A 16,446-nucleotide genomic window follows, 5' to 3' on the forward strand; every position below is an offset into this window, starting at 1 on the left:
TTCCCTTAGCCTCACTCGTGAGAACTGTCCCATCTGCTTGATGAATTTCTTTCTCTTGCTTCTCAAGCTGAACAAAGAGATCCTTATCTTTGGCTACGTGGTTGGAACAGCCAGAGTCGATCACGAAGAAACTCCACCCACGTTGACTGGAGCAGCGAGAGATCAAAGCCTTTGAAGTAGCAGGTGCTTGGGGATTTCGTCCTCCTCCCCCTCTGCCTCTGAAGTTTCCCTTCTTCTTTGAAGATTTCTTGCAGCACTGAAAACTCAAATGGCCTTGTGCTCCACACGAAAAGCACCGCTTCAACTTTAGTGCTTTAACAGCAGCAGTTTCACTTTCACTTTCCCCTGCTGAAGACTCAGGCACATTTTCAAGCACATTTTTAGCAGCACAGTCCCGGCTTTCTCTAACAGCCTGTCTGCCATCCCACTCATTCAAGAGCACGCTAGACACATAATCTTCTGTTAGCCGGTCAGCAGGCATTGTGGAAATCTGGGCAGCTACTCCATCGTAAGAATCATCTAGGCTATTTATCATCAGCATTGCAAACACAGCCTCTGAAATAGCCAGGTCTCGCTGAACAAGGTCCTGTCTGAGACGCTTTAACTGAGATAGATGGCTAGGCAAATCACCACCTTTCACCAACTGCAACCTGCACAGCTTCTTGAAAAAAATCACACTGGAACCAGCATTTTGTCTCAGATGCATATCTCTCAACTTATGCCAAACAGCTTGTGCAGTCTCTTGACCCTCTAAGTTCACCAGCAAGTGGTCTGAAACACTCAAAACAATTGTCCCTCAGGCTTTCATATCTGCAGCATGCCACTCAGCCCAATCATCATCATCCTTATCTGGAGGGTCATCTTCTATCGTGTGAAATAGCTTTTCCCTCTGTAAAAGCGCTTTCATCTTAACTTGCCAAACTGCATAGTTTTCAGGCGTGAGGAGAGGAAAGGACATAGCCATCTGGCCAGAATGTGCACAGGCCATGTCTGCTATTACTTAGAGCAAGACACTTCCCTCGTGCAAACACAGATAAAGCCTTGGACTTCTTCAGCCACTCTCTCTCCCACTCAGAGCGCAATTAACAGGCAAACAGGGATGCTATCTTCTTTCTTTGGCAGTCAGCAACATACCTCAAGCAGCAGCAACAGCAACAGCGACAGCTTGAGCACTCTGCTCCAAAACAGCTCTGCTTCTAGGCACCACAAATCAGTCCAGCATGCAGCCTCCGTTCCGCCGTCCAGCAATCAGCAACAGAAACCTCTGGCGACTGGGATGACTGGAACAACGACTGGTCAGACGACTGGGCCCATAACCGATGTCAGCATCGCCCTTGAGCCAGTGTACCAACTGGACTCATGCACTACAGCCCCAACTGGGCTAGGCGAGCTGGGTAGCACTGCCAGAGACCTCCTTTCCCACAGGAACAGGTCACAGTGCTGTGGACTCACAGCTTGGAGCTGAGAGCACCGGATTGACTGTCTCAATAATGCAGTCGTTGCGCAGCAGCGTTTTGCAGAGTCTTGCAGAGTATAAACCACTCGGAGAGTAGCTCTGTAAAATATCCTCCTTTATTCTATAACTACAGCTATGATACAAACTATATACAGAGCTAAATATTCTGAGCATAAATCAATGCTATACTCTGAGTGCCTGCAGCTGCTCTTAGCAGCAATCTTATCTATAAACACGATCTCTTGCACTCTCTCTCCGACACACTGACTGACTCTCTCTCTCACACAGAGACTGACTCACTCACTTGACTAATTAAGTAGAGAGCAGTACATTGCTCCTCCTCTCTGTAGAGTCAGCAGAGACCTCAGGAGATTCTTGGATATGGGAGGGGTGAAATCTCCTCAGGCAGTTCGAATCCCCGCGGCGGGGTGAGCTCCCGTCTTTCGGTTCCAGCTCCTGCCCACTTAGCAGTTTGAAAGCACCCTTAAAGTGCAAGTAGATAAATAGGTACCACTTTATAGCGGGAAGGTAAACGACGTTCCGTGTGCTGTGCTGGTGCTGGCTTGCCAGAGCAGCTTCGTCACGCTGGTCATGTGACCTGGAAGTGTCTGCGGACGGCACCGGCTCCTGGCCTCTAGAGTGAGATGAGCGCCCAACCCTAGAGTCTGTCAAGCCTGGCCCGTACGGGCAGGGGTACCTTTACCTTTCCCAGAAAAGAAGAATCATTAATCCTTAGTAAATAGTTTCCTGGTTCATGCCGTTCAGCTTTTAACTAAAACAAATGTTTAAGTAAGCCACGTTATGTAAGTAACGTTAAGTAAGCCACGTTATGTTGCTAGACTACAACTCTCATCATCCCTAGCCAGCAAGTGATCAGGGATAATGAGAGTTGTAGTCCAACAATATTTGGGGACCCAAGGCTGGCCTACGGTAATGAATAAATCAGATTAGATTTATAATAAGCAAGTTACCCTTGCCTTAACTGTGTTTATGTGCTCCAAAGAATGCATGAGGGTGCAAAGTTCGTATGGGGTGTGTGTGCAGTTGTCCCCTCCACAATATCTCCATGCACACGGACACACCAATGCCCCTTTCACTCTCTGCCCACTACACAAATGTGTGAAGGGAAATCCTAAGGACGTCCAGCTGATTTTGGTAGAATTCACCTTGAGGCCTTGGGAAAATGAATAGAACATTGCAGAGGGTTGGACTAGATGACCCCTGTGGTCCCTTCCAACTGCACAATTCTGTTCCTTAAAAAAGAAAAGTATGCTGGTGCCCGGAGTCCCTTCTGTAATAAGCCCTTCTGCTTAACTTGTAGCTTCTAAATTAAAAATCAGATTAATTCTGGCCCCAAACATTTGATTTTGATTTCCATGTATTGTGAGTGGGGTTTAAACTATTGTGGTCAGTTTACTAGCACACTGAGCTTCAGTCTCTCTTGGAATAGAAGAACAGGGCACACGTCACAAGAAGCACCTTCAGGCGTGCAGGAGGGGTGGCGACGCTTTTAGCCTTGAGGATTGAATTCACTTAGGGTCACAAACCAGTGAACCACCACACATACAAACATACACAGGCACAGAGCCTCCCCCCCCCCACCAGCTGATCCATGAAGATCAACTGAAGAGGGGAGTTATATACCCTTCCTCACTCATCATATAATCTATTCTGATGGAGAAGGAACAATTCACATCCTCAAAGACATGGGACTGAATGAACAGCTTTGCATTTCTCTTCCCTCTGCAGTGCTGTGTCTGCTTTAAGGCTGTGATTGGTTAAACACCTCACTGGCCCGTTTCACACATAATGCTAAGCCATAGTTTAGGAAACCATGGTTTAACATTATGCATGAACCCACCGCAGCAGTTTAACTGTGGTTTCAGGTCGCTCGTTAACCAAGATTTGGACTTGTTTTCTAAACCATGGTTTAGCATTTTTTAGAAATTCAGATTTTATCACTGCAAATGAAAATATGTGGGTGGGGGGAATGAAAGTGCTCTGAATAATCAGCTGCTCTCACTGGTGCTTTTAACTGTTTTGTGACATGATAAACCCAAGCTTCAAGTGATTGTTTGTCAGGCACCTCAGCTTTAACTATGGTTTATAAACTGTGATTAACTTCAACCATGTTTTAGTGTTCCATTTGAACCAGAACATTCAGAATAAGCACTGCTCTGAAACTACCAGACACTGTAGGTTAGCCTTCCTCAACCAGGTGCCCTACAAATGTTTTGGGGGGCAGCTCCCATCAGCCTCAGCTTGGACAGCCAATAGTTGGGGGTGGTGGGAGAAATAGTCCAAAACACCTGGAAGGCCACAGGTTGGAGAAGTCTGCTTTAGACACATTTTCAGAGCAACTCCTGTCTGTCCCAATGGCATTAGTCTGCCACCCAGATTGTGTAACTCTGGATTTATTGAGTGTCTCTGTGATGGGTTCTGCTTCCGTGCCAATAAAAACATGTCTACATTGCACTGCATTGAGAAATCTTCAGGTAAATTCATATTTCCCACACTTGTTTCCTCGTGCTTTTGGGTCTGTGGCTGTCGGGAGATTTTTGCAATTTCTAAACATGCAATGATTTTGAAAGACCAAACTGTTCTTAAACAAACAGCTGTAATTTACCAAAAGGACCTCCTTTGAGCAATCGGTTTGCTCAGCCCTCACATTGCTCAATCAGCAGGTTATTTTAAATATAAAATGACCGCTGTGTGATGGAAGCATTATTCTCAGTGAACCTCCATCCAGAGCATCAGATATCTCAGAGTAAGTTGGGAATTGTAATCTTATGGTATTTTCTTTTTTCTGCTGTTTTGATCAGGAATTGTATCATTCTAATAAGCATCCTAGCTGAAATTTGCTTTCAGTATGGAATTGCTATGAATGAGGGAGAGTGCATGATTTTTGTTGTACAGTGGTACCTTGGGTTAAGAACTTAATTCGTTTTGGAGGTCTGTTCTTAACCTGAAACTGTTCTTAACCTGAAGCACCACTTTAGCTAATGGGGCCTCCTGCTGCTGCACAATTTCTTTTCTCATCCTGAAGCAAAGTTCTTAACCCGAGGTACTATTTCTGGGTTAACAGAGTCTGTAACCTGAAGCGTATGTAACCCGAGCTACCACTGTATCTATTTTATTTAGTGCCCTGTGAAACAGCACCTATTATTTTTAGTTTGACTGGTCCTACATACACAAATAAGTTGAAGACGCCTTGGAAACCATGGTTTGGGTACGTACTATGCATTCAAACCAGGCTGTGCAACTATGGTTTGAAGACAGGTTGCAAACCATGATATGTTCAAGTGTTACAGATTCAGTGAGCAAACCCTGCTTATGTAACTTTTCTTACCTCTCCAAACTCTCCTTCTAAGGAGCCAAGCTGGTCTTCCTGATGCTGCCTTATACACAACCTTAGAGAGTGGGAGAGGCTCAGCCTGATAAGTTAAACCCCCATTTTCATAATGTATTTGGTTAAACCAAGTTTAAGGCAGCAAACGATAATTATTGCTAACCTTGGTTAAGTATTATGTCTGCACTGTCATTGTTTCTGCCATGTTGGACAGATTAATACAAATAATCACAATGTGAATAGTTTTCCAGGTTTGGCTTGTACATTGTGAATTAGAAATTTGCATGCTTTGCAGAGTCATCCTTTTTGTACACTGCCTGGAAGTAAGTCCATTGGGTTCATTGGGGTTTCCTCCAAGTAAGTATGCAGAGGATTGCATTTTTCGTGTTGTTGACATCTCTTGATTGTTTTGATGTTGGGCAGTCTTCCAATATTTAACCTTACAAGCTGTCAGCCGTCAAATATTAATTACCCTTGGATGTGATCTATTGAATGCAGTAAAATACTATTTAATGCTGTTGAATGTTCTTTAAAATAGTGCCTGCTACAAAGGGAACATTGGCAAATACTATACACCAGTGGTATGTTCTACAGCAACAAGGTAGTACTGTAGTGAACAAACTTGAAAGACCTGGGTTCAAATCTCCACTCACTCATGAAATGCATGATATTAAGTCCAGTTGCTAATTCTCATGCCAATTTACACATCTCTGGATTGTTGTGAAGATAAAATGGCATAAAACAAATCCAAGGCACATCATTCAGATGGAAGGTCTGGATTGCAAAAGTGGTAAAGATGGATTTGATACACTTGTGGTGGTGGTGTTTTTAAATCGCAATCATTATTTTATTATTACCACCTGCAGCAGCAACATCCCATACTTTTAAAAAGAGCACACAGAGAGAGATATAAAAATATGACAAAACAGCAATGTTTTGAACACTGAGATACTAAAAAGCAGAAAAGGCCTTGGAGCACATAAAGCACAACCACACAAAATTAAAGCACTATTTAATCCCATTGGTTTCAAAGGGAGGGGTAAGTTTGTGCTTCACTTGCTTCTGTTGTGATCAGTGAGGATTTAATAGTGCTTAGCTTTGGACTGATTGTGCTTAAATTATGTGAATACTAAAAGTTAGACTCTAAAGTTGACTATTAGCCCTAGTCAGCACAGCTAAGCATCCAGGCCTGGCTAAAAGCATTTGTACTCATCTCTATTAATTACTGTTATGTTATTTATACCCTGCCTGTGTAACTGGGTTGCCCCAGCCACTCTGGGCAGCTCGCAACAAAATATTAAAAGCACAATAATATATCAACCATTAAAAATTTCCCTTCAGATGTCTTCTAAAAGTCAAATAGTTGTTTATCTGATGGGAAGGGCATTCCACAGGGTGGGCACCACTACCGAGAAGCCCCTCTGCCTGGTTCCCTGTAACCTCACTTCTTGCAGTAAGGGAATCACCAGAAGGGCCTCAGAAGTGGACCTCAGTGTCCAGGCTGGACGTTGGAGGTGGAGATGTTCCTTCAGGTCTACACTCTAGTGAAGCAGCAAGCGTTTTGCAACAGGTTTGGAGAATGAATGGACGTTTAGAAATGCTTTAAAACAAAACAAAAAGTACTATTTGTGGAGCAGCATAATACTCTCTAGCTGTAGCTGCAGACCAAACACAGGACAATAATCAAATGGAAACTCGGTAGGCTGCTACTGCCACCTTACGTCATCAGGGACACCAGCTCACACTCTCACTGTCTGTCTTTCTCTCTCTCTCTCTTTTTATATATTTCAGACAGTCTGAAAGATGCGTCTGTTTCTAGCATTCAGTGTTCTTCTTCTGGGAACATCTTTGACCAGCTCACATCCAACCCCAGATGAAGATTTGAACAAAAGTACGTTCGTATAATAAGCACGTGGATCAGACATAGCTCAGGGGTACAGCACAGGCTTTCGATGCAAAAACTTTGGTTCTTGATATCTCCAATCAAAAAGGGATCTTAGGCAGTAGAGATGGCAAAGACCTCTGCCTGAGATCTAGTTCTCAAAAGCTGCTGGTGGGGTGGTTAACCTGTGTTTGGACTGTACCATCTCAGAAACAGTAGAATGGGACTCAGGTGTTGATCTACTATTTAAAAAATGAACAAATCACAGCACACAGAAGCCAACAAATCAAGGCTGGGCCTTGCCTTATAGCTTTCTGTGTGCAAGGAATGTTTCTTTTTGGATAAGCACTCAGATGTGTGGGACCTTACCTAAAGTGGGACAATCCAGAAATAAGGTTAACTAGCACTTACTGTTCATAAGAGTTAGACCAGAGCCACTGTCAGTTAACATAGCTAATACACGAAATGGGGCAATTGTCTGGTTTTGCGTAAGCCAGATCCATATATTCTTTAGACATATGTTGAACTTAGGGGATCCAATTGAAGAATGAAAAGTGTATATTCAGAGTTTTAAAAGTAAATGCCATACCCAAAGAGAATAGGTATAATGCATGCATAATAGCTAATGGGATTTCTTCAGATGGATAGAAATCCTTTGAAAGAAAAGATAGCAAGCCCAAGGAATATTAAATGTTCCTGGATATTTGTCTTGGAGAGTTAAGTCCCAGTGAAAGTGATACTGTTTTTCCTTTCAGGAGTACATGGTTTGGAAGAAACTGTGAACCATTTGAAAATAAAATTGGACGCACTATACAGTGCTTTCTATACAGTCCATAAAGGTAAGACAGCTGGAAGTATTTTATTTCCCTCAAACCATTCCCAGAATCCTAGATTCTTTTCAATGTGGATTTCCATTAAGTGGTCCACTTTAGAATTACACTCAGTATGTTATGTTTGCTGCCAGCTTTTTAATATATATTTTTTTTAAGTATTTAGGATATGGGAGTTATCACAATATTGAAATGTTGATAAAAATAATTCCTGGTCTTGGCTAGTGATTTCCACACTTTGATGAGGAAACAAGTGTCCCAAGGTACAATGTCTATGCTGCGGAAACATTGTGTCCAGACGTCCCTATTTTCCAGGACAGTCCCAGATTTACAGAAGCCGTTCAGCTTTCTGATTAGATTCCAGAAGGTTCCGCTTTTCCTTAGAATGTCCCTATTTCATTGGAGAAATGTTGGGAGGTATGTGTGTCTTGCCAGAGATTCTGGGTTATGCTCTCGGGTTGGAATGGGTCAGAGACTGTCAACATAGTGCCCTCCAGGTGTTGATAGACTAGGGCTCCCATCAGCCCCAGCCAGCATAGCCAATGGTCAGGAATTATGGGAGAAATTTAATAACTAAAAATAAACAGCATCTGAAGGAGACACCAGTGGCAATCCCTAGACTGTGGCTCAATGCATAGCTCTTCACAAAGTGAGAATGTCCTCCCCCAGGCACCTAAAGCTCTCCTGCAGCTACAGATTGAGTGCTTAACCAATGCTTCCTCAGCAATCTTGCCTGCCATTACTGAGTTCCTGTTCATTTCCAACGTAACACAGGATTCCGTGTTTACAAATTGCTGAAAATAGACTCATAGCATATTAGAACATTGCTAGTTTTAATTTTTGAGTTTGGCCAAACGGTGGGATGCAGTAGAAGACAGAAGTGCCTGCCGTGCTCTGGTCCATGGGGTCACGAAGAGTCAGACATGACTAAACGACTAAACAACAACAACAGTTTTAATTTTTAACCTCCTACTCTTTAAATAAGGTGCATTGCCCTTTGCTTCTCCATTGCCGTCCTCCACATCTGATCTCAGATCGTAAGCTCCTTGGGTCTTTCACTTAAGTTGCTCCATAGTGCATCGTGAATATTGGGGTCTATATCAACCAACTTGTAGCAGCAGAGCATTTGAAATTATTGGAATGATTGTCTCTTGTATTTCCAGCTCGCAGTTTTGGAACTGGCAGTGAAAGGTTATACACCACAAATCGTGGTGAAGGGGACTTCAAAACGCTCAATGCCACCTGTCTCGCTGCTGGCGGTCATGTTCCTTCTCCGAAGACGGAGGCTGACGCCAACGCTTTGCAGAGTGTGTTGAAGAGGCATGAGAAATCGGCCTATGTTACGAGACACAACGCATACATAAAGTGGGCATTTTGGGAACCAAGCAACTCTGATGGAAGTAAGAACTGTACAAAATTTGCCGAAGATGGACAGTGGTACTCTACATCATGCGAAGAGGAGCTCCTCACTGTTTGTGAATTTTCCTTTATCCCCTAAATTCAGAATCAGTCTGGTGTTAATTGGAAAGAGTGGTGGACAAGGAGGACCTAGGTTCAAAGTCTCACCCTCTGGGTGACTCTCAGCCTAACCTACCTTGCTGTGTTGTGAGGATAACATTGGGAAGCCCCCATGTATACGTCCTTGAGCTTCTTGGAGGAAGGATGGGAAGTAAATGATTGTGATAAATAAATAAAAGGCACTGCTTGAGCTTCTCTGGTACGCTTGATATGTGTTTTGTCGGTCATGTATGAAGCTTATGCCTAGGAAAGATAAACCTACTCCATATTACCCACCCCAGTTTCTGTTAAGCCAGGCCAGCAAGGTGAACCTACCTACCTAAGTCACACATTCTGAAACAATACATGAACTAAAATGCAAACATCTTTTGAAACTCACACTTTCTCTTCCCGGTCAAAACCAGACTTCCTTAGCGTATATACTTAACAGCACTCATGTTGCATCAGTTAGTCGTTTTTCCCAGAGTCATCATGCTTCAAAGTGTCATCAACCACCCATTTGTTCATTTTATATTTACCAACCACTCCTCCAAGAAAACACAATCAAAGCAGGTACAATTAAAATATATAAAGGCAACCAACTCATACTAATCAGTAGGCACATTTGCATCTTATACTGAACATTGTCTCCAAAGGCTGTGTGTGTTGTATACAATAATTTCTTAAAGAGTGTCAAGCATGCCATTCAGGGGTGCCAACCTGGATAAAATATGGGGGGGGCAGGTGAGGCCCGCCCCACGTAACTGATTACATGACACAGCACACACATTCCATTTGAATAGCAATGCATATCAACTTTTTTGGGGGGGGTGTCTGGCCCACTCAAATATTTTATGGGGGAGTGAAGGGACCTCAGCCCCTAGGAGTTGGCTCCTATGATGCCATTTTTTGAACTGCATATCAGCTTTGGAAAACATTTGCTTCAGCTTCTTACTTACCAATTACAGCCGTACCTTGGTTGCAAAATGCCTTGGAACTCGTACGTTTCGAATCCTGAACAATCGAAAACCAGAAGCGAGTGTTTTCGAAAGCCGAACATCCGGCGCAGCTTCTGATTGGCTGCAGGTTGTTCCTGCAGCCAATCAGAAGCCACGTCTTGGTTTCGAACAGTTCCGGAAGTCGAACGGACCTCCTGAATGCATTCTGTTCGAGAACCAAGGTACGAATGTATATTTATTTCAGCACAAAGACTTCCAACAAACCAAAAGAAAACCCCAAAGCACTGCTCTCCTTTCAGTTTTGTGTCATGTTTGAAGGAGATATAAGCAATACGCTGTTTGCTATTTTATTACCCTTATTTGAAGTGGTATCTCCCATGGAGAAAACCTTACGGCGTGTGAAAAATCACCTACAACCATTTTCTGAATCAGAGTACAACATATCAAGAAACACATTCTATTTCCAATTAAGATCTTTGAATAAGAGATAGTGACAGAATCCAGTAAAATGAAAAGGAAAAAAAAGTCATCCCCAGGGAATGTGTAAGTTTGTTTTCTTACACTCTCCCATATACATTATTAAAGTTTTCAATCCATTCCCTCTGTGACTGCCAGGAGGCTCTTTGTTTGCTTGTCAGCTCAAGCAAGTATTGAACGAGTCTTGATTTATTCATAGCAAAAATAAAGATTTACAAAACACTCCGTTTTACTGTCAAATTGCAATGTTCAGCAAATAGCTGGCAAGCACAGCTCAAGACTCCATGGGACAATGAAAAATATTTTAAAGACCATCATTTCTTTGGGGTAATGATTTGAAGAAGCAGAAGTGAAGGGGTTTAGGAATGTGATTTAGCATTTGTTAGGGTTTCAACCAGGGCTTTGTTTTTCTTCAGCTGGCACTTCCCAGGTGGGCACCGTTGCCATTCTAAGAGAATGAGGGAGGTGTTCGTGGCGAGTTCCCTGAAAAATAGCACTGGTTTTAACCAAAACAAAAATCAGCATGTACCAGTCACACCTCCAGATGATGTGCAAGCAGCATCAGGTTGACGGGGACCTGTACATGTACAGCCCCTTCCTTCCATGGCGATTGGAAGACTGGTCAATAATAATAATAATAAATTAAAAATTCTTTATTTATACCCCGCCCATCTTGACATCCTACAGAGAGAGCTATACATGCACACACTATTACAGTGGTACCTTGGGTTACAGACACTTCAGGTTACAGACGCTTCAGTTTACAGACTCCGCTAACCCAGAAATAGTACCTTGGGTTAAGAACTTTGCTTCAGGTTAAGAACAGAAATTGTGTGGCAGCGGCAGTGGGAGGCCCCATTAGCTAAAGTGGCACCTCAGGTTAAGAACAGTTTCAGGTTAAGAACGGAGCTCCAGAACGAATTAACTTCTTAACCCGAGGTACCACTGTAATTTGCTATTTGCTTACTTACTGGATTTCTTACCCATCCTTATCATCATAGGATTTCCTCCCCCCCCCCTTTTGTTTTTGTTTTTTAGGAGTCTGGGCCCCCTCAATGTTCAGAGGGCATTCAGTTCCGCCCCGGCTCCTCGCAATGTTGCATGCGCAACGTCGGAACATCATGTGACGTTGCACATGGGATATCAGGATGTTGAGCTGGGCGCCTCAATCACCCTAAGCAGCTATTACCTCTGCTTACTGTAATGACCTCAGGGTGGGTTACAACAATCAAATATACAATTATAAAACAAATGAAAAGGTCACAACCATAAAACCAGAAAAGTGTAAAAAAAATAAAATAAAAACAGTGGAAAATAGCTGCAACGCAGAAAGGCTAGTTGGAAGAGGAAAATCTTCATTAAGTATACAGTATATCCATGTAGGAGGGTCCCCTTCAGTGTTACAGAAAGTGTTCATTGGCAGAGGGAAGGAGGGCTACCTGAGCGCCACCCGTGTTACCTAATTGTACACATCTACAGGGGACGCGGGTGGTGCTGTGGTCTAAACCACAGAGCCCACAGCTTGCTGATCAGAAGGTCAGCGGTTCGGAACTCCATGACGGGGTGAGCTCCCATTGCTCGGCCCATCTCCTGCCAACCTAGCAGTTCAAAAGCACACCCAAAAGTGCAAGTAGATAAATAGGTACCACTCCGGCGGGAAGGTAAACGGCGTTTCTGTGCGCTGCTCAGGTTCGCCAGAAGCGGCTTAGTCATGCTGGCCACATGACCCGGAAGCTGTATGCTGGCTCCCTCAGCCAATAAAGCAAGATGAGCGCCGCAACCCCAGAGTCGCCCACAACTGGACCTAATGGTCAGTGATCCCTTTACCTTTACACATCTACAGACACACACTGCTCTGTTCCTGCTGCTGGGTGGCCTGACTTTGTTACCCTTATACCACTCATGTTATGAAGGTGCTGTCAATTGAACCTGAGGTCAAAGAAACAGAATAGACCCTCCTTTCTCTCACACACACTTTTTGCATTTGGGAAGCTCCCCCATAATGGTACAATGGGATCTCCAGCTTGGTTGGGGTTTTCTGATTTAATTTGCATGCAGGTAAATTGAGCCGTGCTTTTCTCCTAACACTAAATCTCACAAAGGTATTAATTTCCTCAGAGAAGAATTGCTGTGTTCTCTCAGGAACATTGTGTCACTGCCAGCTGGAGAGAGGCAGACTGTGCCTCCACCAATAGCAGAGGTTGGTATGTGCAAGAAAAAATATATGTTCCCCCTACGAAGGCCTGTGTTAGGATTTATTTTTAATTTGTCATTTCTCCTGCCTACGCATTGAGACAATCATAACATGCTTTATATAAGACATTGCATGCGTTTAAGGCACTTTGGGCAGATTCTATGTTAGCTGAGGGCAGAGTGAGATGAATGAAGATTGTCAGGACGGCAAAGGCAATCTGCTGCATGGCAGGGATCCCAGTGGGGGTTTTTAAATACAAGGAGGCTTCCTTGGCTGGTCTCCCTACAGTTCCTCCTTTAGGTAGACCCAGGTGATAACCGGGGCCAGCCTATTACTATGAAGAGTGCAGAAACTGCCTTAAGGAGCAGATATTGCCAGCGGGGTGTGGGCAATGACCTGCAGCCTCCCAGTCATGCCCCCCTATTATATAGGGCAGAGTTCTGTGTCCAACGTTACCAGTCCTCCACCCACTCAACTAGACTGCTGCCCTCAAGTGCCCTGAAGAATTCCCCCATTGCCAGCGTTGGAAGAAGAAAAAAAACCAACTGACATTCCAGTTGGTTTCTGGGAGAGGCTATTTTGTTCTTTGCCTCGGGTAGCAGGGCTGGCCCTGCTGAAGGCACATTGGCTGGATCCACCTGACACCCTGTCACGGGTTCAAGACACATTATGGGTTCACAAGCTTTTGGCTTGGAATCAACTTGATCCCCTCCCCCTCTTTCCTTTTTCCTTTCTCCTTCTGTGATGGAACTCCTATTTGGGGACTTCCCTGGCTTTTTTCTGGCCCACGTAGGACCAGTCTGAATAGTTGAAGATTTGACGTTTTCATCCCCAAAAAGTTTTTGATTTGAGTTTCTACTGAAATGAGGCTGCATTTTAATATTGTTTTTAAGTTGTATTTTAATCAATTGTTTGGTGTTAGCTGCCCTGGTGTTAGCTGGTGTTTGGTGTTAGCTGCCCTGAGCCTGGTCTTGGCTGGGGAGGGCGGAGTATAAATAAAATAATAATAATAATAATAATAATAATAATAATAATAATAATAATAATAATAATATAATATTGTACAAGTGGGAAATGTTATTGAGTCACAATTTGTACCAGAAGTGCAAGGTAAGAAAGGAGGGAGGGAGGAAGAAATGTTAGCTGCATCCTCCCCCACTCATTTGTGCTTGCCTGAAATTACCCACCATAACAGTCCAGGGAACCATGGGAAATTTAAAATGGTGGCTCACATGCCTGGCATCCCAACAAGCCATACTCTCAGTGACAGTGAGTTCTGCTTTTGTATGGAGGTCTTAGGAGCTGCCTGTGGATGCCGACAACTGGCGCCAGTGCTGACAGGGCCCTTCCTCATACTACGACCGGACTTCCCCCACCCGGCAAAGCTATTAATATCAGTGGGGGAAGAGGAGATTGAAAATTTCTAGACAAATAACAAGGATAATCCTTACTGCACAGCAGTTGTTTTGAACTGGTGAAGCCCATTAAACTCTGTTGACACAGTGTTGGGGAAAGACTCAAGTAAACAAGGAAGGCATGAAACCCTGTAATTATAAAATACTTATCTCCTTATTTCCTTACTTCCATTGCCTGCCCCCCAGCTCAGATGCACACACCAGTTGCCATTCTTCATCATTTTATATCTATAATAGCTGTCTAATTCTGCAACTGGATCAGGAGGGGCGGAATGCTTGTGCCTCTATAACAACGCCCTCTCTGGCTCTGCCCACACGGATTTATTTGCACAAATGATTCCTTTATCTTGGAGAGTTCCTCCAGTTTCAGACTGTTTTCCTTTGAACTTGTTCCATATGCCAAGAATGACTTTAAAATTAAAACATCATCACAGCAGGTCATTGTCAGCCAGAGATATAAGACATGTGGAAGACAAAGAGTACCTTATTGGCAAAAGTGGTATTAGCGGTAAAACCATTTCCTGGATTACTGGTAGGTTTAATAGTTATGTGAGCTCATAGTGCACCCTTTTAGATGCTGGCCCTACTCAAACCTTACCTGAGATTTTTCCTGACTAGGGCTCAAATGAACCAAACCTTAAAAGGTAAAGGTAAAGGTAAAGGGACCCCTGACCATTAGGTCCAGTCATGACCGACTCTGGGGTTGTGGCGCTCATCTCGTTTTATTGGCCAAGGGAGCCGGCGTACAGCTTCCAGGTCATGTGGCCAGCACGACTAGCTGCTTCTGGCAAACCAGAGCAGTGCGCGGAAATGCCGTTTACCTTTGACGCGCTTTCGAACTGCTAGGTTGGCAGGAGCAGGGACCGAGCAACAGGAGCTCACCCCGTCGTGGGGATTCGAACCGCGACCTTCTGATCGGCAAGTCCTAGGCTCTGTGGTTTAACCCACAGCGCCACCCGCATCCCGAACCAAACCTTACTTGCCCACAAAAGTTCTGACTAGCCTGCTTGCCCACACATAACATGCAATCGAAATTTATGCCTCAACAGCTCAACATGGAGAAGAGGAAAGAATTGGACAAAAGGCCTTTAGTGCAGTGATAGTGGCATCTCTCCTTTGGAAGTCCCTCCTAGGATATATTAGACTGGTGCTGTTCCTGTTGGGAGATTTAGGATAGAAAAAAGAAACTACTTCTCCCTACAGTGCATAGTCAATCTATGGAACATGCTCCCCCAAGCAGCAGTGACGGCCACAAACTTGGATGGCTTCAAAAGACAAATTTATGGAGGGGATGGTTATCAATGGTGACCAGCTATAATGGTTGTGGCTTTGCCTCCATGGATGCTGGAAACCAGGGGAGGGGAGATTGCTGTTGTGTTCATCTTCTGCTTCCTGGCTTCCCACAGGCATCTGGTTGGCCACTGGGGACCAGTGTGGGAACAGGATGCTGGACTAAATGGGCCATTGATAATGCAATGTTCATTCTCTCTCACAGACACACACACAAATTCTCATTCAAAATGCTGGCATTACTTTCTAAAGTGTTTGCAATATTTTGTTGGAAGCTGTCCAGAGTAGCTGGGGCACTTTGGTGCTGCTGAATCAAACCAAAGGCCCCATCTAGCAGTCTGTTCCCACAGTGGCCAATCCGATAGCTCCAGGAAGTGCTCAATTAGTACATGAATTCACTTTTATGTCATGTAGTCATAGAACTGTAGAGTTGGAAGGGACACTGAGGGTCATCTTGTCCAGCCCCCTGCAATGTAGAAATATGCAGCTGTGTGGTGTAGTGGTTAAGAGCGGTAGTCTCCTAATCTGGGGAACCGGGTTCGCGTCTCCGCTCCTCCACATGCAGCTGCTGGGTGACCTTGGGCCAGTCACACTTCTGTGAAGTCTCTCACTCACCTCACAGAGTGTTTGTTGTCGGGGAGGAAGGGAAAGGAGAATGTTAGCCGCTTTGAGACTCCTGAAGGGGAGTGAAAGGCGGGATATCAAATCCAAACTCTTCTTCTTCTTCTTCTTCTCCCATACGGGGATTGAACCTGCGACCATGGCCTTATCAGCACCCTGCTCTAACTAACTGAGCTATCCAAGCTCAACCACTCAGCCCCATCCCATTCATGATTTCCCAGCAACTGCTATGCAAAGGCATACTAGTAGCCATTGATAACCTTACTCTTCATGACTATTTCTAATCCCCTTTTAAAGCTATCCATGTTAGGGGCCATCACCACATCTCGTGGTAGCAAATGCCATGATTTAAGTATGGAATCACAGGAAGGAAATTACAGGGTGGTCCTGGGGCTCTGAGAAGCACTATTCTGACTGTTGAAATGAGCTTTAAGGAGGTTCCATTTACTTTGCTGAAACGTTTTCGCAAGAGACAG

General features: G+C 44.1%; 1 protein-coding gene and 1 long non-coding RNA gene across 2 annotated transcripts; one reads left to right on the forward strand and one right to left on the reverse strand.

Annotated features, from left to right (window-relative positions):
- Positions 1-4,079: 4,079 nt before the first annotated feature.
- LOC309341598 (phospholipase A2 inhibitor alpha-like protein) lies at positions 4,080-9,230 on the forward strand. Its single transcript, XM_081861303.1, has 4 exons — positions 4,080-4,223; positions 6,597-6,696; positions 7,443-7,526; positions 8,681-9,230. Exons 2-4 carry the CDS (start codon positions 6,609-6,611, stop codon positions 9,013-9,015), a joined length of 507 nt encoding a protein of 168 aa, XP_081717429.1. The 5' UTR covers positions 4,080-4,223; positions 6,597-6,608; the 3' UTR covers positions 9,016-9,230.
- LOC309341681 lies at positions 9,035-10,654 on the reverse strand. The gene is made up of 2 exons (XR_014156529.1): positions 9,970-10,654; positions 9,035-9,939 (listed from the first exon to the last, which is right to left on the reverse strand). It is a non-coding gene; the product is annotated as an uncharacterized lncRNA (long non-coding RNA).
- Positions 10,655-16,446: the final 5,792 nt, after the last annotated feature.

This window comes from Podarcis erhardii (assembly GCF_964252035.2).
Source record: "Podarcis erhardii genome assembly, chromosome: 5".
Classification (NCBI taxonomy): Eukaryota; Metazoa; Chordata; class Lepidosauria; order Squamata; family Lacertidae; genus Podarcis; species Podarcis erhardii.